The 25,833-nt window shown below is 48.3% G+C and overlaps 1 protein-coding gene across 2 annotated transcripts in view; it reads left to right on the forward strand.

Moving 5' to 3' along the window:
* HIP1 (huntingtin interacting protein 1) overlaps positions 1-25,833 on the forward strand; it is a 162,204-nt gene that overhangs the window by 88,755 nt on the left and 47,616 nt on the right. For both annotated transcript variants that reach the window (XM_066382359.1, XM_066382360.1), the window contains exon 2: positions 23,648-23,711. In XM_066382359.1, the coding sequence (XP_066238456.1) occupies positions 23,648-23,711 (64 nt within the window). The remainder of the gene's footprint in view (positions 1-23,647; positions 23,712-25,833) is intronic.

A 25,833-nucleotide genomic window follows, 5' to 3' on the forward strand; every position in this document is an offset into this window, starting at 1 on the left:
CCTTGGTTAAATGCCTGTGCTCAAGCCCCCTGCACACATCACTCACCAGTGTTCTTCCTCTAACTGGGTGTGTACACAATGCCACCCCCTTCTCCCCTCATAGACTGGATTCTTTAAAGCCAGGACTTGTGACTTAACTCACCTGCAAGCTGACTTATATAGCACATGACACATATATGTTTGGTGGGTGAATTTAGTGAATGAATAAAATCATGACTAACTAATTAATGGCAGGACTTAAATATACTGCTCATAAAAATTAGGGGGTTTTTAAAAATGGAAATGGTCTGGCCTGTGGTGGCACAGTGGATAAAAAGCCTAGACCTTGAATGCTGAGGTCGCCGGTTCGAAACCCTGGGTTTGCCTGGTCAGGATACATATGGGAGTTGATGCTTCCTGCTCTTCCCCCCTCTTTCGCTCTCTTCCTCTCTCTCTCTAAAAATGAATAAAATAAAATAAAAAGTAAAAAAAAAATGGAAATGGTTTGAGGAGAGTGGTTAATAGGTTATAGGGTGAAATGAAGCAAAGGTGTGGGAGAACCCTTGGACATGTCTGGCATGCTTATAGATGGGTTTTAGAAAGAGAGATCTGGCCACGTTGTGACCAACAGAAGCTGATAGCCCAGAGAGCAGCGGAATGTCAGGTCTGGATGCCCAGTGGGGGTTGACCCTGCCTGGGACTCTTGGATGACTCCGTCCACACCCCTACATTTCTCTTGAACCTCACGGCACTTCCGCTAAGGAAGAGCTCTCCTTCACCTTTCGAGAAACAGAAGTGAGAGTTCCCGGCTGCTCTGCCTTCTGAGGAAGTCCATCACAGCCACACAGCTGATGATGAAACCCACCTCTGGAATTAGCGACCACCCCTGTCTCCACTGTGGAACACTGTTTAGCAAATCCTTCTCAGATTGTTATTACTGCCCGTGTCCAGAGCTGGAAGTAGCCATCAGAGCTCCAGCCTGCCAGCTAGGCCATCCCATGGCCCCTGAGGGTGCCCAGACCCTGCACTGCTCATCCACTCTCCTCTTTGGCTCTGACCTGAGGTCACTGAGGCCTGTGCTTTTATTGTGTGTTAATAAGGACTCCAATTTCTGGAACCCTGGCCTTGACTTTCACCTGAGTGTTCTGTCAGTGGAAATGAGCCTGAATTGTCCCTGACCTGGAAGGATATAGCTGGGACTGATGTGCCTGAACCTGGAGTGAAATCTTGGTTGAAATCCGGGCTCTGCTACTTCCTAGCTGGGCCATCTAGCTAGCCAGGCATCACGGCTAGCTAGCGGGGCAAGTCGCTTAACCCTTCTGAGTCTGTTTCCCCATCTCTTCAGTGGAGTTAGCAAGTCCCAGTGTCACTTGGAAGGGTTAAATTAAATGTGTGCAAATGAATCAGGGATCTATTACAGGTCAGGAGAGGTTAATTGAATTAGAGAATGAGAGCCTGAACACAGTGAGGTGGAGATATTCAGTCTGTGTTTTAGATAAAGAAATTGAAATCCAAAAGGAAGGGGGTGGTGGAGGGAGAGGGAAGCAAGCTGAGAGAACTGAGAGGGAGTCTGGATATTTTGCCTTATACTTCCTCTGCTTCCCCCAGACTCCTGCCCCCACCCCCACCCTGCTCTCCCCAACACACACGTCTATTGCCACGTCCCTGGGCCTGTCCTCCCAATTCCATCTCTCCTTTCTAAAAGGCCTCATTGAAGAGGAAGGACATCAAAATGACCAAGTATGTCTGAGTATTGATTCCATCAAGGTTCAGTCAGTTTCAAAGCTGGATGGGCAATAAGAAAGAGAAGAGTTAGTGTGAGGGAAAGTGGAAGAGATGAGATGAGGGGGTTGAAGGGGGGGGGGGGGGAGGCTGCTGCCTCCGCAAGGCTGGCTTAATTTCTTAGGTTGCAGTGGAATAGGCCTTTAGCGCTGCTCCCTGGCAGGCCTGGGCCTCGCCTGGTCCATGCAGCGCACCACTTTCCTAAACAATACTTTGTGCCACCTCCTCTCCCACCCTCACTCTCAGCTCATGGCCTGTTTCTCTGTGAAATGAGATGAGACACAATCCTGAGAAAGCTTGCACGTCTGCCTACACCTGTGTCCACACTCTGTGACCTGACCTGTGACTCTTAACAGGTGGCTGCCTGCTGATGTGCACTGGACTCCGTCCCCATTCCAGTGGCCCTCTCTTCTTTCCCCTTACACGTGAACAAACAAGTTATAATCTTCCCGTTTAAAAGAGGGAACCTAGCCCTTGCCTTCTTCTCAGCTCTTGCTCCCTCCCACTCCCCTCCTCCCCTTTCTCTCAGGAACCCCTTGTCAGGTTCTCCCACCTTCTCAGCCAGAAAGCCCTGGTAAAGGCCACCACGAAGTTCAGTCTCATGGTCCGTTTTCAGCGCGTATCTTGCTCGATCTGTTGGCAGCATTTAACAATTGGTTACTTCTAGGCGAAATTCATTTCTTTTTCTAAATTTTATTTATTTTAGAGAGAGAGGAAGGAGTGGGGAGAGAAGGAGAGAGAGGGAGACTTCTATCTGTTGTTTCATTTATTCATGCATTCATGGGTTGATTCTTGTTTGTGCCGTGTCTGGGAAGTGAACCTGCAACCTTCGTGTATCAGGACGATGCTCTAACCAACTGAGCTACACATCTGGGGCTGAAATTCATTTCTTCACTTGGTTTCCAGGATGCCACACTCTCCTGGTTTCCTCCTACCTCATGGGATGTTTCTTTTCTGTTTCTAATACTTATTATCTCTTTTTTGTTGTTGTTGTTGTTTTTTTGTATTTTCTGAAGCTGGAAACGGGGAGAGACAGTCAGACAGACTCCTGCATGCGCCCGACCGGGATCCACCCGGCACGCCCACCAGGGGCGAAGCTCTGCCCACCAGGGGGCGATGCTCTGCCCCTCCGGGGCGTCGCTCTGCTGCGACCAGAGCCACTCTAGCGTCTGGGGCAGAGGCCAAGGAACCATCCCCAGCGCCCCGGGCCATCTTTGCTCCAATGGAGCCCTGGCTGCGGGAGGGGAAGAGAGAGACAGAGAGGAAGGAGAGGGGGAGGGGTGGAGAAGCAAATGGGCGCTTCTCCTATGTGCCCTGGCCGGGAATCGAACCCGGGTCCCCCGCACGCCAGGCCGACGCTCTACCGCTGAGCCAACCGGCCAGGGCTACTTATTATCTCTTTTTCTTGAATGTTGGGTGTCCTCAAGTGCCCCCAGGTTTTTCATCTGCACTTACTCCTTGGTGAACTTACTTTCATAAAACCCACCTGTGTATCCTGATAACTACCTGGAAGAGGCCTGAGCCTGTCCAGTTCCAGCCTTGTATATCACACCGCTCTTTCATGGCTCCATTTTTTTAATTTTTTCTTTTCTTTCTTTCTTTCTTTCTTTCTTTCTCTCTCTCTCTCTCTCTCTCTCTCTCTCTCTCTCTCTAATTATTGTCTTAACTTGAGAGAGAGAAGCATCAACTCATTGTTCCACTTAGCTGTTCCATTTAGTTGTGCACTTACTGATTCCTTCTCATATGGACCCTGCCTGGGGCTTGAACCCGAGACCCTGGGGATCAGTTGAACCCAAGACCATCCACTGTACCACCCGGCCAGGGCCTCATGGCTCCATTTGAATATCTCACAGTGGACATGTCTGAAAACAAGCTACTATCTGCCCCGCCCCAAACAATCAACTCCTTCCATGGTTCTCTCCATTTGGTAATGGCCATTCAGTCCCGCTAGTTGAGCTGGCAAATATCCTTGACTCCTTCCATAACATCACATTCTCACGTCCATAACATCAGCAAGTCCTGTGTGCTCTACCTTCAAAATGTATGCAACCACGTCTTGGCACCTCCACTGTCACTAGCCTGATCTGAGCTGCATCATCTCTGGCCTGAATCAAGGCAGCGGCATCTTACTTGTCCTCCCTGCTTCCGTGCTGGTCCCTGCAGTCTCTTCTCAACATAGCAGCCAGAAGGACCCTCTTTAAAAAGTGAGTCAGATTGTGTCACACCTTTGTTCAAAACCTCCCAGTGATAATGGTCCACAAGCCCCTTTGACTTGGCCGTTCCCACCTCGGGGCTCCTGGCTCCAGCCACGCTTAACCTTTAGGTGTTCCTTGTTACCTGCCTGGTAGGCTGTGCCTGGAGCTCCTGGGTGCCGGCTTGCTTCCTCATCACTTTCAAATGGTCCCTCGGTCACCTTCTAGTAGTACCACCTCCCCTGATGACTCTGTATTAGGTTGTAACACCAGTTCAGTAAGCCCAGCTCCATAGTCAGACTTTTTTCTCCATAGCACCTGTTGCCATCTCATGAGTTATATATATGTCTTTTTTTTTTTTTTGTATTTTTCTGAAGCTGGAAACGGGAGAGACAGTCAGACAGACTCCCTCATGCGCCCGACCGGGATCCACCCAGCACGCCCCACCAGGGGCGACGCTCTGCCCACCAGGGGGCGATGCTCTGCCCCTCCGGGGCGTTGCTCTGTTGCGACCAGAGCCACTCTAGTGCCTGGGGCAGAGGCCAAGGAGCCATCCCCAGCGCCCGGGCCATCCTTGCTCCAGTGGAGCCTCGGCTGCGGGAGGGGAAGAGAGAGACAGAGAGGAAGGAGAGGGGGAGGGGTGGAGAAGCAAATGCGCGCTTCTCCTGCAGCCCTGGCCGACGCTCTACCACTGAGCCAACCGGCCAGGGCTATATGTATATCTTATTTATTTTCTTACTCTCGCTCTCCCAAGATGCATGGTGCCAGAGGCCTGTTTTTTGTTCACAGCTGTATTCCTAGAGTAGTGCCAGTGCATGCTAGGCCTTCAGCAAATATGTGTTGAATGAATGAGTGAGGCTAAAAAGAACCCAGAGCAGTGTTCCCTGAATTTAGGGAAGACCAAAAGAGATTTGAATGCCCTTAAGAATCTATTAACCACAATCGAGTAAAACATAGAAATAGGTGATAGAGAACAGGGCTGGGTATCTTTAAGAAGAAAATAGGTGACTGTCTGTACTGGGCCAGTTCTATAGTTGGCCAGACTACACAGAAGGAGAGCTATTTTCTGAGCGTATATAACAGATGTGGGTTTTTTTTTATAAATCACACTTCTGTAAATGGAATCCTATTTTAAATGTACTAGCGGAGATTGCTATTTAAAGGAATCTGATACCAAATTTTTTTATAAAATGAGTAATAATCTCCTAATTTGTCCATGGTGTCAATTCATACCCCTTCTCCCCAAATTTGTATTTACTTATATCAATGTATGTTGGTCTGAGCTGAGAAAAATCTCTTCATTTTCCATTTTTCCACTCTCTTCATTATTCCCTTTCTCTTTTTCCTCTTTATTCCTGCTTTTCCTATAGCTGAGTTTTTTCCCCTTAGCGCTGACATAGAATGTCTTTGTAACATGTCCAGAATTAGAATGCGATGAGCAATGGTTCCTTTCCAGACGAAACGAATCCAGTCTGGGGGTGGAGCGAAGGAACCTGTTAGGGGTGTGGGAATGCTATGGGGGCACAGGGTTAGGTGCTCGGGTGATATTCATGCACAGCCGGCCTGGAGAACCACTAATCAGAGCAACAACCATGTCCTATTTACCCTTCCGAGCCTACACTCTGCAGCGTTGATGAGGCTGGACGAGCATACCTTTGGGGCTTTGCAGGTGGCCAGTGTAAATCTGACCACAGACTACAGGACTGGCTGACTTGTCTGGGGGCCGGAGTTCAGGGTTTAGATCCCCCTGTCGGTGACATCACCTACCCTGCTGGTATCTTAGAGGAGAGCAAGGTCCTGTGGCCACTGCCTGATGGAGTTTTGTTCAGGTCTTCTCCAGAGTGCCCGTAATGACCTTGGGCTTCACAATCCCATCACACAACCTCTGTCTCCCTTCAGACTGCAGTGGGTCCCTCGTGAGAACACAACGGGGATTAAGAGTTCAGTGGGACGTGTGCGAGCAACTAAGACCAGATCCTGCTTTCTTGACAACAGTAAAAGGTTCACTTGCCGGGAGTCTGTTTGGCCTTAGGTCTTCTTTAGGTACCCACTCTAGGTTTTCTGAAAAACTTTTCTCCTTTTTGTTCTCACCAGACCAAGAGATTGTAGCATCTGCAAGTTGGACATGTTATAAGGTAGAGAGAAAATTGCCTTTAAGACAACCGGTATGTTGAGGTCAGAGGAGAGGTTTAGGAAACAAGCTGGCTTTGGCTAAGCGTTCGGTGTAGACTGTGTGCCCGACCGAGGAAGGCGGGCCGGCTGTGCTACGGCTGTCCTCTCTGGGCCCACTTGTTCATCTATGAAGTATGCCCTGCCTCCCTCACTAGGTTTTCTCAGCATAGGAAGACAGTGCATATGACAGCTCCTCAAAGATTGTGAAGGGGCTAAACTAAAACGAGAAATGCTATTGTCATTGTTATTCAAGCAAACTTGGTATTGCCACCTTAGAATGAGCCAAACCTGTATATTAGGAATGCTGAACATTATAGAATTATTTGCTAGAGTCAAATAAGATATCTTCACATTGCCATCCCATTGTGTAAAATGGGATTCTATTTATTACATGAAAATTGGATCACAGTCGCGTGAAGACCACCCTCTGAAGCGAGAACTGCAGCTGAAGCAGTGAGGTGATGCCGAAGCTTCCCCTGTTGGAGGGTTTGGAATTCACAAGGTCAAGAGCCACTTGAGATTTCTCAGCTGGGAGGACTCATGAGGAAAATTATTCTTGCTGCTTTATTTGGGGTCAATTGTGGTGGAGACTAGAGGTAAAGGGCTAGTTTTACAGTAATGTGGGTATAAGCTGAGGGTGTTTGCTGTAGAAAAAGAACAAAAGGAGATCTGAGGGCTGTTGGGGAGAGCGGAGCGCAGGCCCGGCATTGTCTGGATGTGGCAAGTGCTTCCTGACTCGTTCATTTGACCGACGGAGACACTGTCAGGAGTGGGGCTCTGGGAGAGGCACAGAGCCCGAGAATGGTGCTTCCTGTGCCCGGGACCACTTGTCAGTCAGGCAGAGAAGAGACAAAACTACTTTCACGGTTAAAACTCTGGAAGGTGGAGGGTGGTGGAGGATGCAGTAGAGGGGAGAGAGGAAGTTAAGCAATGCTGGTAGTTTGGACAAAGGCACAGCGCAGGGTTTCAGCTCTTCTAGACCAGCTGTGTATCTGGTAGGCAAGGACACTGCAGAAGGCCTGAGTTCCTAGGCAGAGTGATTTGCCCAGAAAGTGACCCTAAAGTGTTCTCAGTGCATCACCTGTGAACTTAGCCTTACAGTTCCAGTTCCTAGGGAAGCAGACTGAGTCTTCCTCTGTGAAAAGAAAAGCAGAACTGTATGGGAGAGCATGCCCTTCTGAAGCCATGGCCCCCTGCAAGTGGAGGAGAAGGGAGAGTGGCCAGCTTCTTCTCTTCTATGCGGCCTGGTGTCTAAGTACCTAACCCTTGTGCCATACAGTCTGAGGCTTTCTGAAGGCCTCCCTGGGAACCCTAAGGGTTGTTGTAAAGGTTCTCATGTGGGGAGAGGCAGCTGGTTGTGCAGGAGAAAAGAGTGGCTGCAAGACCCGCATGAGAAGGAGGGCTGCTCAAGTCGGTGGGTGACATGGGCATGGGTTTTTAGGTGGGGATGAAAGTACAAGGGATATGGTGATCTTTGCCTCTAAGGAAATGACAGGATGACCTGGCTGGAGGGCTCTTAGGCAGCTGTGATGCTAAATGAGGGCAGGGAGACTGAGCTTATTGTCCTCTTCTCCAGGTTGGGAGGAGTCACGATTTCTTCTTCTCCAGGTGGGGAGGAGTCACGATGGGGTTCACCTCTCTATGACCGGTTGCTCTGTGCTGAATGATCTGATTCGGAGTCTCTAGCAAAAGTTCTGGAGAGTTTTGGTGATAGGGAGTTGCCAGGGAAGGGGTGTCTTCCAGTGTAGTAGCAGAGAAAACAAGAGCATGAGGGATGCGTGACAGCATGGGGACGTGGTTGGCCCCGGAATGCCTCTCGGAGGTTTGACAGTATATGGAGGACCAGTTCAAGGGTGGAGGCTGTTCTCCCACTTTGTCCCCCACAGAATCAGAGGAGCCTTGGGACTGGTGATGAGGGGCAAATGGGAAAGGGGTCTTGTTAAATAGTAAGAGAGAGTACTTTTCTAGGGGTTGATGAACATCTGGTTCATTTTCAGAGAGGGAAAGATGGGTATTTGCCTCTGGCAAAAAAGACAGCCTTTGCAGTCCCTCTGCTCCCAATCTGGAAAGGTCCCGTGCTTGTCTGTACTCATTGTCTACCTGACCCTGTCTGGGGAAGGAGAGCCAGCTGTGGAGCTGCAGTTCTACTGCAGACACCAGTGTGAGGTCCTAGAGGGAAGATAAGAGATGAGGAGCTGTTCATGGTTCAAGAGCCCCACCGCTGAGCTCCAGGCACTGGGAGGAAAGGGACGTCCATTCTGTCCAGACTGTCTCCCACTCCTCTCCTCCTGTTCTCTCTTACCCCTCTCCACACAGCCTTTTGCCTTCTCCATCATTCACCCAGAGCGGCTCTTGCCCGGGTCCCCAATGACGTCCTTGCCATATGCAGTGGGTAATTCTCAGTCCTCATCTCATCTCCCCTGCCCCTTCAGCGAGATTTGACTCAGTTGACAGCTCCCTCTGAACTGAAACACTTTCTTCACTGAGAGACATAACCCCACCCCCTTGATTCCCCTCCAGCCTTGCCAGCTGCTTTTCCTCGGCTCCTTCCCCAGTTCTCCCCCTCCCTTCCAGAACTATGGGACCAGGGGGTTGAGAGGGCCTTAGAAACCATCCTGTGTAAACACTCCTCGGAAGACTGAACACCTCTGCCCCAGGAGGCGCCAATGCCTACCTTCCAAAGTCTTGCCCAGTTCTCACTAAACCTGCTTTCTTTATTTTTAAAGCCCAGTTTATTGAAATATAATTTATATACAACAAAATTCACCATTGTTAATGTACAGTTCTGTGAGGTGTTTTTGTTTGTTTTTTAAGAGAGGGGGAGGAAGGCAGAGAGAGGGTGAGAAGCATCAATTCGTAGTTGCTTTCACTTCACTTGTACTTTGATTGCTTTTTGTATGTGCCTTGACCGTGGTGAGCCGGTGTCCCCTTGCTAAAGCCAGTGGCCTTGGACTTTTCATGCCAGCGACCAGCAACCTCAGCATTCCAAGTCAATGCTGTGCCACCACCGGTCAGGCCAGTTTTGTGAGTTTTGACAGTCACATACAATTAGGTAACCTCCTTACAGTCAGGATTTAGAGTAGTTCTATCACCACCCATAATTCCCTCATGTCCCTTTGTAGTGACCCTTTCTACAACCTCTGCCTTGGCAACCATTGATCTGTTATTTGTTGTTGTTTTTTTTTGTTTATTGCTATGAGAGAGAGAAACACTAGTTTATTGTACAACTTATTTATGCACTCATTGGTTGAGTCTTATATGTGACCTGACTGGGGATCAAACCTGCAACCTTGGTGTATCAGGACAATGCTGTAGCCAACTGAGCTACCCAGCCAGGGCTTGATCTGGGGGGGGGGGTTGGCAGGGTTTTTTTGGTACTTTTCCGAAGTTAGAAGCGGGGAGGCAGTCAGACAGACTCCCGCATGCGCCTGACCAGGATCTACCCGGCATGCCCACCAGGGAGCAATGCTCTGCCCATCTGGGGTGTTGCTCCATTGTGGCCCAAGTCATTCTAGCTCCTGAGGCAGAGGCCATGGAGCCATCCTCGGCACCCAGGCCAACTTTGCTCCAGTAGAGCCTTGGCTTCAGGAGGGGAAGAGAGAGATTGAAAGGAAGGAGAGGGAAAGGGTAGAGAAGCAGATGGGCGCTTCTCCTTTGTGCCTTGACCGGGAATCAAACCCAGGACTTCCATATGCTGGGCCAACACTCTACCGCTGAGCCAACCAGCCAGGACCTGTTTTTTTTTAATTTGTATACCTGTAGTTCTTCTAACTTCTTCAGAATGTCATAAAAATGGAATCATGTAGTATGTGGCCTTTTGAATCTGGCTTCTTTCACTTGACCTAATACTTTTAAGATTTATCCATTTCAGTGTGACCAGCAGTTTGTTCCCTTTTATTGCTGAATAGCTTTTCATGGTATGGCTGTACCTCTGCTCATTGTTCTGTCCCCAAGTTGAAGGACACTGGAATTGATTCCAGTTTGGGGAGATGATAATTACAGAACTTGACTCCTTTTAATTCCCACTCAAGGGTCCTGTTCTTGCCCTGAAGGTTTCCATTTCTCAGGTGTTGGGAACTGAGGTGTTTGAAGCCCTGTGCCCTTTCTTCCCCATCACTTCTCCCACCACCACTGTCCCTGATTTCTGTTCTCTTATGTGGCCTTCTGTGGTTTACCTCATAGTTGGTTTCCTTTGCACACGCCCAGTTTATCTGTGTTCCTCTTAGACTGGGGTGCCCAGCAGAATCTCTGGCACGTGGTGGGATGAATCAGTGATCAAGTGTGGTTGAAAGCTGTAAAACCAAGGATTCGCTCTTGTTCTAGATCGGGTAATTCTCTTGATGTTGCTCAAAATGAAATTAGCTTTCTTAAATTTATTATAGTGACCACCTCATACTGTTAATGAACTTACTGAGAACTCATGGGGAATAAGTTTAGCCCTCTACGCCTAGGCTGCTCTTCAGCCATAGGCAGTTTGATTTGGGCCCCAGTATGTTCTGTTTCTGTTGGTATCACCCATGGTCATACTCTACCACTGTCCTCCAGATGCATTTGCTGTTGCCCTGACATCAGTTAGATCAACCCCTGTGCCTTCCATATACCCTCACTGGCAAACACAGGGACAAAAACACAGGCTGCGGGCACCAGCACTCCTTACCCCCAAGGTAATGGTAGCCAATAATCAACACCTGTAAGTGTGGACATCCATCCTCGTGGACCTCCCTGTCTAGCCTGGAGGTAGGCAAACGTTTTCTGCAAAGGGCCAGATAGTAAATGTTTCTGGCTTTGTGGCTACCTGTGGTTGCTTCCTCTTCTCCTCCTCCTCCTCTTCCCTTTATAAATGTAAAAACCAATCTTAGCTCACATGCCTCCCACAAGCAGGCTGCAGACCAGATTTGGCTGGCAAAGCAGTAAGTAGTTTGTGACCCCTTGAGAGCCTCTCTTGTCTCATCCTCGTCTATAAGATATGATAAGAGACTTTAATGCCTTGATGATAGAAATGCAGATGCATCATGTCCACTTGGTTTTCCTGAAACTCTCGCCTAGAGTCTAACAAGGAAACAAGGTCAGTATCGTATGACTTGTTTCCATAAGTGTTGGCCCCAGGTGCTTGGGGCCACCTTTTCTTTTTGGGAAATGTCTCATGGGTAATGTGTGGAGTTTTACCTTCTCGTCTGGTAAAATACAACCATCCTGACCCATGTCCGACCTTTGGGTAGCGCTCCCACTCCTCATAACCCCGCCGTGATCCCCGAGGCTGTCTGAGCACCCCCTTCGCTCGCTCTCTTACCCCCTGTATGTCACTCATCCGCGTCAGAGGCCTGGACTCACTCAGCACTGGAGATTCTCTGACTCACCTGGGGTTTTCTCTTTTAATGCTCTGTCTGCCTTTTTTCAGTCCAAAGATCATTGCAGACAGAAAAGACAGAGGGAAAACAGGAGTTGATCATCAACACTGCACGGCCGGCTAAAAGCAGCGTGCCCATTCCTTCCTTGTTCTTTTGCTTTTCATGTAACACGGTAGCCCTTTAGGATGTCCTGCCCGGTGTTTGGAAGCCTTGTCTCCTGTTGCCTTTATCTTTCTGATACTCTCCATCAGTGTGTAGGTAGATGTAGGTAGGCATCAGTAACTTGTGCACTCACACTGGTTTCTGTTTTCATAAAGTACTTCTAAAATTGCATAGTCAGACCAGAAGGATGGAAAGAACAGGAAGAGAAAGGAAGATGGTCTTTATCTCCCTATAAACACTTGACTCCGACGACAAGATCCACTTCCTTCACCTGTACGCTCTCCGGCAGCACCTAACGCAGCGTCACGCAACTGGGCAGCTGGTCCGGGGATAAGCTTGCCCTTCCCAGTCTGTGAAAGGGCCATCTGGGATTGTGTAGCACACAGTCGTACAGCGTAGATGGTGGTCCTGCCCTGCGCAGAGAAGGCGTTTGATCAGAATCACAATTCTTCAGTGTTTTCCACCTTCTCTTAAAATTTACTCGACACGTAACGTAAAATTCACCATCTTAACCAATTTAAAGTGTATAATTCAGTAGCACTTAGTGCATTGACAGTGATGTGCAGCCATCACAACTACCTAGTTTCAGGACATTTTCATCACCCCAAACAGAAACCTCACACCCACCAGGCAGTCACTCCTCAGGCCCCCTCCTGCCAGAACCTGGCAACCAGCAGGCTGCTTTCTGTCTCTGTGGATTTGCCTACTCGGCATATTTCACATAAATGGAACCCTACACTGTGTGACATTTTGTGCCTGGCTTCTTTCACTTAGCATTATGTTTTTGAGGTTCATCCCTGTTATGGCTCATATCAGTTCCTTACGCCTTTTTGTGTGGGGGTGGTAAAATATACCAACCATAAAACTTACCATTTTAACCACTCTTGAGTGGCACTGAATACATTTGCATTGTTTGTGTGACCATCACCACCATCCATCTCCAGCCGTTTTTCATCTTCCCAAACTGAAACTCTGTACCTATTAAACAGTGGCTCTCCAATCCCCCCTTACCTGCCCCTAATACCCAGGATTTTACCTGCTTCTGAATTTGACTGTCATAGGTATCTCATATAAGTGGAATCAGACAGTATGTGTCCTTTTGTGTCTAACTTATTTCACTTAGCGTAATGTCCTCAAGGTTCATCCATGTTGTGGCATGTGTCAGAATAGCCTTACTTTTAAGGCTGAATAATATTTCACTGTGCGGGTAGACCAGGTTTTGTTTATCCATTCCTATGTGGGTGGCCACTTGGGTTGCTTCCACCAATGTTTTCCACTTTGAACATTCTTATTTCTTCAGCTGTACCAGGTGCATTACAGTCCTGGCCACCCTCCTGCCAATACAGGATTGTATACCTTGCTGATTGCAGACATGATTGACCTTTTTAATCTTCTCAACATTTCTTACTCCATCTTCTCCTCTGGATTATCAGACTTCAGAATAGTGCCTTTCTTTTTGCTAAACCCTTTGAAATCATTGTGACCCAGACAGTTGGTTAATAACTACCTATCCAGAAGCCGGAGAATGGTTGGGGGCTTTACAATGGGAAGAAAAGTGAAGATATGATTGTAATGTCAGTGGTCCCCAGCTTATGAAGCAGATAAGGCACACAAAATACAGTAAAAAAAATACTATCTTAATCTGTTCAGGCTGCCATAATAAAATACTATAGTCTGGATGGCTTAAACAACAGGAATTTATTTCTCACAGTTGTGGAGGCTGAGAGAAGTCCGAGATCAAGGTGCTGGCTAATTCAGAGCCCCAGTGAGGGCTCTGTTCATGACCTTTAGACAGCCACCTTCTTGTAGAGAAAAAGAGAAAGTAAGCACTTTTTGGTGTTTCTTTTTATAAGGGCACTAATCTTGTCATGAGGGCCCCATCCTCATGACCTCATCTAAACCTAAACTGAGTACCTCCCAAAAGGCCCATCTTCAAATACCATCACACTGAGGATAGGGCTTCAACATATGAATTTGGGGGGGCATACAATTCAACCCTTAGAAAATACCTTTTATAAAAACATGCAAATGAGTCAGTATTTAATTATATGGAGTTTCCTAAGTATAAAAGACATGGAAGAAATAATAGCTGGATAGCATCAGTCAAGTTTGCTTATAGTTAAATATCAGTAAGTTTCAATTGGAAAGGAAAGAAAATGTGATGAGGAAGGAAGGATAGAGGAGTGGGGCAGACAAGGTATCAGTGCTGCTGAGGGTGTCGGCACAGAGAGGACTGAGTAGAGCAGCCCCTGCTTCATCCCCGCCCATTGCATCAGGCATGGAGCGTGAGCCCTGGGGGACAGAGGCCCTGCCCTCACTAGCTCACTGTCTAGTGGGAGACCGAAAACTAGCGAATGCACAAACAAGGGAATTTCAGGTTGTGATAAGGACCGCTACAGGAAATAACCAGGGTGGTTGTGAGTTGTGATAAAGAGGGCAGGGCATGGTGTGGAGAGATGCTTTAGATTAGAGAGGCTGCCTAGGGGGTGGTATTTGAACAGCTTGAAGAAGGAGGAAAATCTAGCCTTGTAAAGAACGGGGTGGGGGGGGATTCTTCCTGGCATAAGGAGCATCAGAGACAGAGAGAGAGTAAAAAATGTGTGGGGAACAAAGAGGCAGCCAATGCGGTTGGGTATAATGAGTGGGAGGGAGAATGGGCGTTGGTTCCCATGCGCGGCCTCGTGGGAGAGCAGACTTCATTCCACATGTGGTGTAGGGCTCTGAGCAGGTGGTGTGATCTCATGAGTGGTTTGAAAAGATTACTCTGACAGCTGGGTGGAGAGCAGCTGGGGGAGGCCCAGTCCATTTGGGAGGCTGTTTCAGTGGTTTGGGCTTGAGTGGAGGCAGAGGAGATGAAGAGAAGCAGAGAGGTCTGGGGGTGGAAAGGACAGCATGACTGATGGGTTGGAGGGGAGTGTTGAGGCCAAGGCACCAGCCAAGGATGACTTCTAGGGAGAATGGGAGAGGAATAGCTGGGTAAGTGGGCGTGCTGGCAGGAGGTAAGTGTTCAAACCATGGGCCTAGTTGAGATCGCTAAGGAGTGAGTATAAGTTAGATAGAGATCTAGGGACCAGCATCCTGCAGTAGAAAGTGAGGCAGATAGGTGGGTGGTGTTGACTAGTGTGTCGGACTGCTGGGCGTTACTGAAGGAAGCTTGGTGTGGAGGCTGGCACCTTGGTTTGACTCATGGCTCCACCTGCCTGTGCTACTTTGGACACCTTGACTCAGAATGGGAGTCGATCCCTGCTCTCCAGGGCCCAGGGGAGGACCAGAGCCAATGCCCCAGTGCAGTGGCTAGGAGGAGGCAGAGTCTCTGCTGCTGCCACTGCTACCGCTGATCTGCTGACAACTGTGGTTGCTCTCTGTTGTTACTTCTGCTCAAGGGGAGAATTTAAAAGACTTGCTGTTGGACTCCAGCTTCCAAGTGTCTCAGGCCAGGCCAGGGGAGTCCCACTCAGTGCTGAAGGCACCCAGTTCTGTGCTTGCTTGCTGCTTCTCCTGAGGCTCCCGTGATCTCGACTTGCTTCCAAACTCTGTCATCCTCTCCCAGTGTGAGGTTTCACCTTTACCGTGACACGCCGCAGCAGCCTTCTGCGTTCATCTCTCCCTGAATCCCACTCCACCCTCCCTCACTGTCATCCCTGTTCCTCCCCAGACAGAGGTGACAGCCCAGAGGATTAGGCCCTTGGGAAAAGGATTCTTTCAGCCCCATGTTGGCTGAGCCTGGCTCATGGACTCTGGAAGCCTTTGAAGGGTGCAGCTTGGGGGTGGGAGGCGGAGGAGAGCCTAGACCAAATCACAGTGTTAACGGGGCCACCTCCCTTATCTGTTTACCTCGAGCTTCCAAACCTGAGGAGGTGAGGGACCCTGTGTCACTGGTTCCCAGTGCTCAGCCCCCCTAACTGGGCAGGCATTGCTGACGCTGTTGGTGGTAGCCACTCATACTTTTGCTGAGAAAAGCCTCCTTTCCCCCAACTCTTTATTTCTTTCTGTCTCCCTTCTATCTTATTTTCTTCTTTCCCCTCTGCCCTGCCTGGTCTCAGATATTCCTTTGCTTGGTCTGGGCCACGAGCCTTTCCATCCCTTGCTTCAAGACCTTCCACCCCCACGCGGGCACATTGTCTGTGACTGTCCCTGCCAGGGAGCCTTTGCCACTGGGCCTTTGGGAGCCGGCTTGGCCTTGGAAACCCAAGCACTGGGCCCCTGCCAAGAGCTGTGTGCGTGACCAGACAGTGCCCAGCTGGACCCTGCAGGCCAGGCTCAGGCCCTGCTCCCCACAGAAGCAAGGCCTAAGGGTTTTCCATTGACTGTGGCCTAGCTGAGGGAGCGGAGGGTGGAGGGGGGGGCGAGGGAGGCTGGGAGAAAGCCACCCTTCCTGTGGTGCCTGCTGATAATTGGCTCTCCGGAACCAGCTTGGGACACAAGGGCCAGCTGGGTCAGGAAGTGGTATACAATGCTGCTCTTTCAGGGGGACACTGCATGGTCTTAGGTCCCGTGTGACTCCAGGGAAATCTGGAAAACAGCCTGTTCTGAGAGGATGTTCTCTAACCTCCACCGGAGGTGAGAAATGAAGCCCTGAACTTCCCACCCTCTGCCCTGGCAGGGCCCCCAGGCATTGCCCAGTTCAGAACCCAATTATTCCCTTCAGAGAGAGTCTGGGGAGGGGAGGGAAAGGAAGCAGATTTTCTCAAGAGACCGTGAATCACGTACCTGGTACTCAATAGGCAGGGGAGTAAGCAGTCCTTAATGATTTGTTGAGGCTGTACGCCCTGCCTTAACAACTGTGGGCCCTCTGGCTGGGGAAGTAAGACAATATAACATATTAAGTGTCAAAGTCATGAAGAGAAATAGGAATTCAAAAAAAAGAAGAGCCCTGGCCGGTTGGCTCAGCGGTAGAGCATTGGCCTGGCATGCAGGAGTCCCGGGTTCGATTCCCGGCCAGGGCACACAGAAGCGCCCATCTGCTTCTCCACCCCTCCCCTTCTCCTTCCTCTCTGTCTCTCTCTTCCTTTCCCGCAGCCAAGGCTCCATTGGAGCAAAGATGGCCCGGGCACTGAGGATGGCTCTGTGGCCTCTGCCTCAGGTGCTAGAATGGCTCTGGATGCAACAGAGAGACACCCCAGATGGGCAGAGCATCGCCCCCTGGTGGGCATGCCGGGTGGATCCCGGTTGGGCATATGCGGGAGTCTGTCTGACTGCCTCCCCGTTTCCAGCTTCGGAAAAATGAAAAAAAAAAAAAAAAAGAAGAAGAAGAAGAAGAAGAAATGAGAACGTTATTGGCCAGAGTGGCCTGGCAAGTCCAAAGGAAGGTATAATCTGGTGTTGTGTGCTGGGAAGACAGGGAGGGATTTGGAATGAAGAAGGCAGTGGAGGAGTGTGTCACACGGAGCGGAATCCCAGACACCAAGTAATTACACAAGTATAGGAACCTGCCATAGCCTGGAACTTCTGCCGTGGAAATGTCGCAAGGGCTGACTTTGCAAGGGTCCTGGAGAACCCACAGTCTGTCTTTACGAGACCAGAATGCTGAGGCTCAGCCCTGCCTCTGAACCCAGAATGCCTCGCCATAGAAACCGGGCAGTGGGCCTCCAGTTGCGGGCTGGACTCTGCCTCTTGGGAGCCCTACTTGCAGCAGTGTTGGTTGGAGAACTTCAGGCACGTTGGCTGCATTAAGTGGGCACTCCTGTGAGCCTGTCAGGGCTGCAACGGAAGGGTCTGGGGCAGTCCTGACAAGGGCAGGCAGGACTTGTGGATGGGTTGTCTGCTAGGCCCTTTGTCAGTTTATTGAACTCATGCAGGGACTGTGACTCTGAACATCTACATGGAAGTTGTTCCATACTTCCTTTCATCAGGGCACTGAAGCAGCAACTCCTCACACTCAGGAGGATGAAGGGGTGTTTGTATTAGGACCCTCCCTTGCTCAACCTTCTGTGGCTCCTTATTATCCATCAGGTCACAGTTTCCTGCCCTGATATCCAAAGCCCTCCATCATCTGAGGCCATTACAGAGTCTAAAAATGGGAAGGGACCTAGAAGTCATCTCATCCGGTCTGAGCTGATCAGTCTCTTTCACAATAACCCTGAGCAGAGGTTGCCTCCCTTCTGCATATACGCTTTTAATGGGAAGTCTTTCTTTCATGAGATACCTTTAAGTTTATCCAGAAGTGGCCTGCCTGTGGTTGTACCCACTGGTCTGGGTTCTATTGTGTCTGGAGTTACTCCTCTTTCACATGAGCACCCTTTGGAATATTGGTATTCCTCTAAGTTTCCTTCAGATGCTACATCCATCCCAGTCCAGATCACTTTCTTTTAGAAGTGGTCTAGTTTGTCATTTTTCCCTCTATGAAGCCTAACACTGAATATAGTGTTTTCACATGTGAGTTGATTTGCATAGTGAACTGAAATGCCACCCTTCCCCCATTTTGAACGCTGTACTCGTTTTAATACATCAAGTCTCAGACTTGCATTTTAATTAACCATATCAAAATGTTGCTCATATCAAGTTAGCAGCCAAATAAAACACCTCAGTTGTTTTCACAAGTGCTGTTCTGAGGCATCTCTGCCCTGTTCCAGTGAGTTTAGATCTAAAGGTAGGAAAGTTCCTTTACACCTACTGGAGATTGCATCTTGTGAAGTTTAACTCCTTTTCCAGTCTGTGGAAATCGTTCGGATTCTGACTATGTTTCTGTGGCATGGAGGGCTGGTCTAGTGTTGGGGTCGTGATCCAGTGCCTGAGTCACAAGGCCACACTGCAGGGCTGAGTCCCAGCAATTTGCTTAGCCTCTCTAAGCCTTGGTTCATATGTGTAAAATGGAGCTGGGTAGTAGTAATGCTCTCCTACTCTTAGGATGTAGAGTTACAAGACTTGAATGAGATAATTTATACAAATTGCTTATTAGCACAGGGCCCAGTGGTAAGCACTCATTAGCTGCCGTTATCTTGATGGCTGTGAGCACTGCTGCTGCTGGTGCACTTTCTCATTCTCTCTCGCCCCAAATCCTCCTGGCCTCGCCGTCCTGTGCTCACAATGTCTCCGCAGCCTGAGAAGCCCTGTTTCCATTCTCCCACTTGTCTAGGTTCAAAACCTCTGCGGCATCTTGGGTGCTTCCCTCTGCTGTGTCCTCTTTAAGTGGGAGCTCCTATAGACCAATCCTACTGAAATTCATTTTATCGTCCACCTAATATAGGCTTTTTAACATTTTCACTTCCATCATTTTGGTTGAGGCCTTTATTCTGTCACTTCTGTCTGCTGTTAGTAGCTTCCTCCTTCAACTCCCCACCTCCAGGCTCACAGTGCTGCTGGCCAGCCTTCCTCTGGCTCCTTCTGTTTCCCTGCCCACTGGCTTTCCACACCCAACGCCACCTCCCTTTCAGACGCCGCCCTCTAACCTGACCGGCCTGCTGCTCCAGACCTTTCCAACTCTGCTGCCTTTCCTTGTGCTTCCTCTCCCCGGAGGGCCTGCTCTCCATGTCCCTGCCCTAGACCGGCCCGCAAGCCCTCCATGGTCCAGGCAGGGCTTGCAGATCCGGTCGACCACAGTTGGAAGTAAATAGTGTGACCTTGGGCAAGTGACTTAGCCTTTCTGCACACAATTCTAAGTGCCCCACGTTTGCATTCTATGTGAATAAAAGAAGTAGGTAAATTGCAGGGACGGTACCTGGGACAGGTTATCCCTCTCTTCCTCTAAGAAGTCTTCCGTGGGCAGCATCACCATCTCAGAGGATTTCTCCCTCCTTAAACATTTAGAACACATTGGCCTGATGTGTGGTGGCGCAGTGGATAAAGCGTCAACCTGGAACGCTGAGGTCATTGGTTCAAAACCCTGAGCTTGCCTGGTCAAGGCACATATAGGAGTTGATGCTTTCTGCTCCTCCCCCCTTTCTCTCTCTCTCCCTCTCTCCTCTTCTCTCCTCTCTAAAATGAATAAATAAAATCTTTTTTAAAAAAAGAACATTTAGAACACAGAATATTTCCAATTTTCAGATATATACACACCGTCTATAGATAGAAACTCATGGTATTTTATGTTGCTTAAAGGAATTTTAAGTATTTTCATTTTTTGCAAGCAAAGCTTATAATGACCACAAGCATGGGCACTTGATTGACCAGTATAAACAAATATTTGAGGAAGAAGTCTAAACCCCACCCAGCTTAGGGCATCCCTCAAGGCCCTGATGTGGCTTCTAGCATTTCCCACCGACATGGGTTTCTCTTCTCTGTAGCCTGTACTACATCTCCACTGACCCCCTAGAACAGCGGTTCTCAACCTGTGGGTTGCGACCCCGGCGGGGGTGTTTTGGTCGTTCGACCCCCGCCGGGGTCGCGACCCACAGGTTGAGAACCACTGCCCTAGAACTTAACCACATCCAGTTCAGCACCTTACTGAATTTGGGTCTCTTGATGTCATTTTACATGTTTAGGTCTCTTAGAATTTCTTATGAAATGCAGGCAACCTTTAAGGGCTCAGCAAAGGTGGTGACTTTGCCTAGAGATCTCTCTGTAGCCAGGATTCCTTCATGTTCTGGAGCCGGGGGGGGGGGGGGGGAACATAGTCTTAACCTCTGTAAGTCACCTAAGGAAATGCACAGGAAAGTGATTGGCCTGGGATGGGCTAAAACTGAGAAACTAGGACCAAGAAAGTAAGGATTTGTTAAGGGGAAGCTAGAAGCACTCAGCCTGCACAGGACACGTGAACTGCTTCACTGGGAGGTATTTGGGGAATAAAGTTTTTACTTCTCTCTTGCGACATCTCTCATGTAGCCCCATGTTGTGTGCTGTAGGGAAGAGGGAGGGAAGCATCTGTACATCACGTCCCCGGGAGGACCCAGTCTGACGGGGAAAGGACCCTGTCTTAGTCTCCTGGGGCTGCCATAGCAAATTACCACACACTGGGTGGTTTAAAACAACAAAACTGTATTCTCTCACAGTGTGGGAGGCTAGAGTCCAAAATCAAGGTGTCAGCAAAGTCATCCTCCCTCTGAAGGCTCCAGAGAGGAATCCTTCCATGCCCCTCCTAGCTTCTGGGGGTTGCAATCATCCTTGTTGTTCCTTGGCTTGTAAACACATCACTTAAATCCCTGCCTCCATCTTCACATGACTTTCTTCTCCCTTTGAGTCTCTGTGTCCCTGGGTCTTCACATGGCCTTTATATATATATATATTTATATATACTTTTTTTAAAACTAATTTTTCTTTTTTTATTTTTCTTTTTAGAGAGAGAGACAGGAAGGGAGAGTGAGGGAGGAGAGAGGTGAGAAGCATCAACTCTTAGTTGCTTCACTGTTAGTTGTTCATTGATTGCTACTCATATGTGCCTTGACCAGGGTCGGGGAGAGGGAGAATCAAGCCTTGTCATAATCCCACACTCAAGCCAGCAACCCTGCGCTCAAGCTGGCAAGCCTGTGCTCAAGCTGGCAAGCCTGTGCTCAAGCCCATGAGCCACGCCCAAGCCAGAGACCTGGGTTTCGAACCAGGGGCCTCAGTGTTCTGGGTCATTGTTCTATCTACTGCGCCATCGCCTACCAGCCTTCATTATTATTTTTTACTTTCCAATTACAGTTTGATTCAATATTATTTTTTATTCACATGCCCTTCTTATGAGGACACCCATCATATTGGCTTTAGGGCCCACCCTAATCTAGTATGACCTCATTTTAACTGATTACATCTGCAAAGACCCTGTTTCCAAATGAGATCACATTCATAGGTATCGAAGAATTGGGACTTGAACATACCTTTTTTTTATTTTGTGGGGGTGGTGGAGAAACAAAATTCTACCCACAACAGAACTTGTACTATGTTAAAGAGTTGAGTTTGGTAGAGAGAAGAAAATATGTGGAAAAGAGGATTAACACAAATCTAAACATTATATAAACCAGATGTAAAGGAACAAATCTTGGTAAAGCCTACATATAGCCTATTTTATACTGTATATACACATATATGTACATATATATTATGTATGTATGTATTTTTTCTAGGTAAAGTCTCAAATGTGAAAAAAAATACTTAGAAGAAAATGTAAGAGTCTACCAGGGGTAGATGAAACCTTAAGTAAGCAGAGAAGTTAAAAGATAAGATGGACATACTTAACTATATAAAGCAAACAATCATAACATATAAGTCCAGGAAATACAAATTAATGTAGTAATGAAATGTCACCCATGAGACCAACAACTCCTATTGTTTTAGGGATTTCTTTTTGTACATTGTTGGTGGAAAGGTGAATTGTTAGTGCCTTTTTAGAAAGCAAGATGGCAACCTTATTTGGATCCTGATTCAAACGACTGAAAGAAAGCTTTTTTGTTTTGGTATAATAGGGAAATGTGTTGATGATATAAGGAATTGTCTTTAATAATGATTATTATGGTTAATTTTTAGAGTCCTTTTTTTCTTAGAGGTTCGTACTAAATATTTACTGTTAAAATGATATAATTCCTAGAAATTTACTTCAGATAATCCAGGGAGCAAGGGGTCAGTGGCTAATGGTATAAAAAGCAAGGGTCAGCACTTTACATGCACAGCCAAATCCAGACCATGACCCGGTTTTTAAATAAAGTTTTATTGGAACGCAGCTACACTCATTTGGATACACATTTTTTTTTAGTATCTCTGAGGCTGCTTTTACTCTACAGCAGCAGAGTTGAACAGTTGTAGTGGAGACCGTGTGGCCTGCAAAACCTAAAAAACTGACTCTTTACAGAAAATCTTTGCCACTCCTCATCAATAAAGAAGCATGTGGCTAAAAGTTTATAAAGGTTGACTCTGGGGACTGACAATATTAGGGCCTATTAGACTAGTCTTCTTACATATCTGTGTTTGGATTTTTCTATAGTGAAAAGTTAAAGAAAAACAACTTTGACCTAGTAATCTCATTCCTAGAAATCTATCCATTGGAAATAAAAGCATTAATTAATAAGGGTGTATGTATAAGAATGTTTACTAAAATAGTTTATAGTGGGTAAAAAACAAACAAACAACTGGAAATAAATTGCTTTCCGACACAGGAATGCCTGTATAAATCACATCCACCCACACCATGGAATATGATGTTGTCTTTTTAAAGAATGAACTAGAGTTTTGCCTTTTCACTTGGTGAATTTTTCATGAGATATTCTCAAAAGAGAAAAGCAAAATGTAGAAAAGTCTGTACATGACAGTCTAATTTTTATAGAACAGTGTCAAAAGTCGCCCCTCTGGTATGTAGGGGTGAGTGTGTGTGTGTGTGTGTATAGGATGCATAACAGGTTGTTAACATGGGTTGGGATAGAATGATGTCTGTGGACAAAACAGAAAAAGGAAAAATCTAGACTTAAAAAAACAGCCTACATGATAGGATCCTGTGTATGTGTTTTTGTAAGTTATAGCCACATGTATGCATGCTTTGCTAAATTAAAAAGTTATGATTCTTAAAATAACTGGAAAGGACTATGTCTTTTTAATGCCCTTTGATGTAAGTAAAGAAATAAAGGGGAATTTGGTTAGGAGCTGGAAAGTGCCCAAGAGTGGGAAATCGAGATGAGAGACCTGGAGCAGCCCAGGACGGCTCTGGGGAAGGTTCTAGAGGTGAGAAAGGGACGGCTGGATGGGCTTTGGGCCACAGTAGCTCCCTGATCTCAGCGCCTCTTCCTCCTGCTCCCAGAGAAATAATGTTTCCCTGGGGGATGAAAAAGCATCCCTTTGTGCAGGCTTTAATTGCCATGTTGTTGTGCCAAGTGAATGAGTGGCAGGCGGGCGCAGCAGCTGGGCACAGCCAATGCCAGGCAGCAAAGCCTGCTGCCTTAGGACAGCCTGGACCAGCTGGCCTGGGAGCGCTGCCCACCTCTGCCTCCCGCTGGGGGCCCTGCCCTGGGACAGTGGGGCAGGAGGGTCTGCGGAGAGCCCCAGAGAGGAAGAGCAGAGAGGAGTCATTGGAGGGGGAGGAAGGGGCGGGCCCCTGGGAGGGTCTCAGCCACTCTCAGAAGCTTATTCATCTCATCCTCCCTTCCCCTCCCCCTCCCTCTTGTTTTTCAGACTGTCAGCATCAATAAGGCCATTAATACGCAGGAAGTGGCTGTAAAGGAGAAACACGCCAGAAATATCCTTTTGGATGTTGCTTGGAAAACCGGCCCTGAGAGGATCAAATTGTGGGGACTGGGGTCAGGGTGAAGTGTTCTCGCTCAGCTGCAGGAAAGGGAACCCCCACGCAGGCCAGGACTCTGCAGGGTTTGATCAGTGTCAGTTGGCAGAAGCTAGCCCCAGAGACCAGTGCTCTCAGAGACCAAGGCCCGTCAAGGTGGAAGGCACCAGAGTGGCCACCTAGCCCAGTCCTTCGAGCTTACCAAAGACCCTACTCCCTTCCCAGGACTTCACCTTTCCAGAACCGCCAAGTCCTTTGAAGTTACTTTCCTTGAGGTACCTGGGGCACCAGAGGGATTTTCACCTGTACAAAGCCCTGCAGGTCCTGCGCTTTGCCTGTAGGGCCACTCTGACCACCCCACTGGGGACATGATCATCTCCACTCCTCTGAACACAAAAGCAAAACAAAGATCTTGTCTACAATGATCAGCCTCAAGCCAATGCAGGGATTCATCCTCACCCAGAGGGGAGAAGTCAGGGACCTCAAGGTGGTTTAGGGAATCAGTGACTTAAAGGTTTTTACCAAGCTGAGTTGGCAGAGACCCTGGGTGACCATATCATGGGTCTGCGGCTTTGGAGAGAAGAGCAAGCAGTACTCTGGCTGGTGGATCCCTGGGGGTCTGCCCCTGAGAGAGAGTCCAGGAGCTGGAGGGCTGAATCCCCAGAGACTCAAGGAAGGGCTGTCCTGTGGCTGAGCCTTTGTCTTGGTCAGGGACAAAGCAGGGCACCGGTTGGAGCAGGTGTAGGCTGGGCTTCTGTCTGGGATGGACGGCTCCTCTGGCACCACAGCCAGTCAGTCCTGAACAGTTTGTCTTGATGACATCCCACCGCAGCCCCTGAAGGGGACTCTAGGTTAGATGCCCCAAACTGGCATTCCTCGGAAATGTTGCCAACAGCATGTGCTGCTCTTCACTGGAGTGAAAACAGCTTATCTTTAGCGGGAAGATGCTTTGGTTGGAATTAGGGCTTTGCTGTGTGATGAGGGCTAGAAGCTCTCCCTGGTACCCCAGAAGCCTGCCTGAAAGTGAGTGAGCTAGACCTTGCCCTTTTATTCCCAGAACGGTATGATCCCTTTGCTTTACTGAGGCAAGAACACCAAACCAAGAAAAGCACATTGATTTTCTCAGAATCACCTGGCCCTCACCTGTACCTGCTAAGGATTTGTGATCAGCCTGATGCCAGATATGAAATAAGAGACAGTTGTCACAGGCCAGTGTGCTCCTCTGGATGGGGACTGGCACAGAGAGGACCAAGAGTGCAGTGGCAAGGCCACATCACACCCCTCCAGGGAGGCCGCCTGGGTGAGGAAGGGATGCTTGGGGGAGGGTCCAGGACCCTAACTCTGGAGCTCTCTGGCTTGCCCTGGACCCAGTGGGGCCTCCATGAGCCTTATTTCCTTTGTCAGATAAAAGAGTTGGTTGAAGATTTCAAAGGCCTCATGCTCCAGCTGTAACGTTCTGTGCTTCTCTCTGATTCTCAATTTCTAGGTGGTAGATGAATGTTGAAAAGATCAACCACTTACAGTGGGGTTTTAAAGCCTAGTTAATGACACCACAAAACACGTATTCTTTATCGATTCTTTTAAAGAGCATCAGCCACCCTGATGCTTCTGATTTCATAAATGCTGTTGAGACATCTGTTTATCCCAGGTGCCTAACTGATGAACAGGTTCCCCCTTCACCACCACCATGGTACCCACTTCTGAAGGACCAGGGACTTGTTTTATTTATCTTATTTTTCTTTATATCTCTGAGTGCCCTTTACAGTGCCTGACACATAACAGGTGCATTAAAATGCTTATAAAATCAAAGGTCAGAATGGTCTTCTTGCCTCTTTCGAAATCAGGATGTTCAGCTAACTCCACACCTGCTCCTGCTTCTGTTACAGCAAACTGCTCTCAGGTAAAGTAACCACCGTCAGTAGGAGAAGTCATCACATGAGAGGGAAGGGTGCTGCCTCCCCCTCTTTTTCTAGTACAAGGGACTGTATTTTAGGTGAAAACATACATTATTTCAGAAAAGCACTCTAAGAACAAAACCTGATTTCAGCTTCCAGACCCAAAAGTCTGTGGTCAAGCCCAC

The sequence above is a fragment of the Saccopteryx leptura genome, chromosome 4 (assembly GCF_036850995.1).
Source record: "Saccopteryx leptura isolate mSacLep1 chromosome 4, mSacLep1_pri_phased_curated, whole genome shotgun sequence".
Classification (NCBI taxonomy): Eukaryota; Metazoa; Chordata; class Mammalia; order Chiroptera; family Emballonuridae; genus Saccopteryx; species Saccopteryx leptura.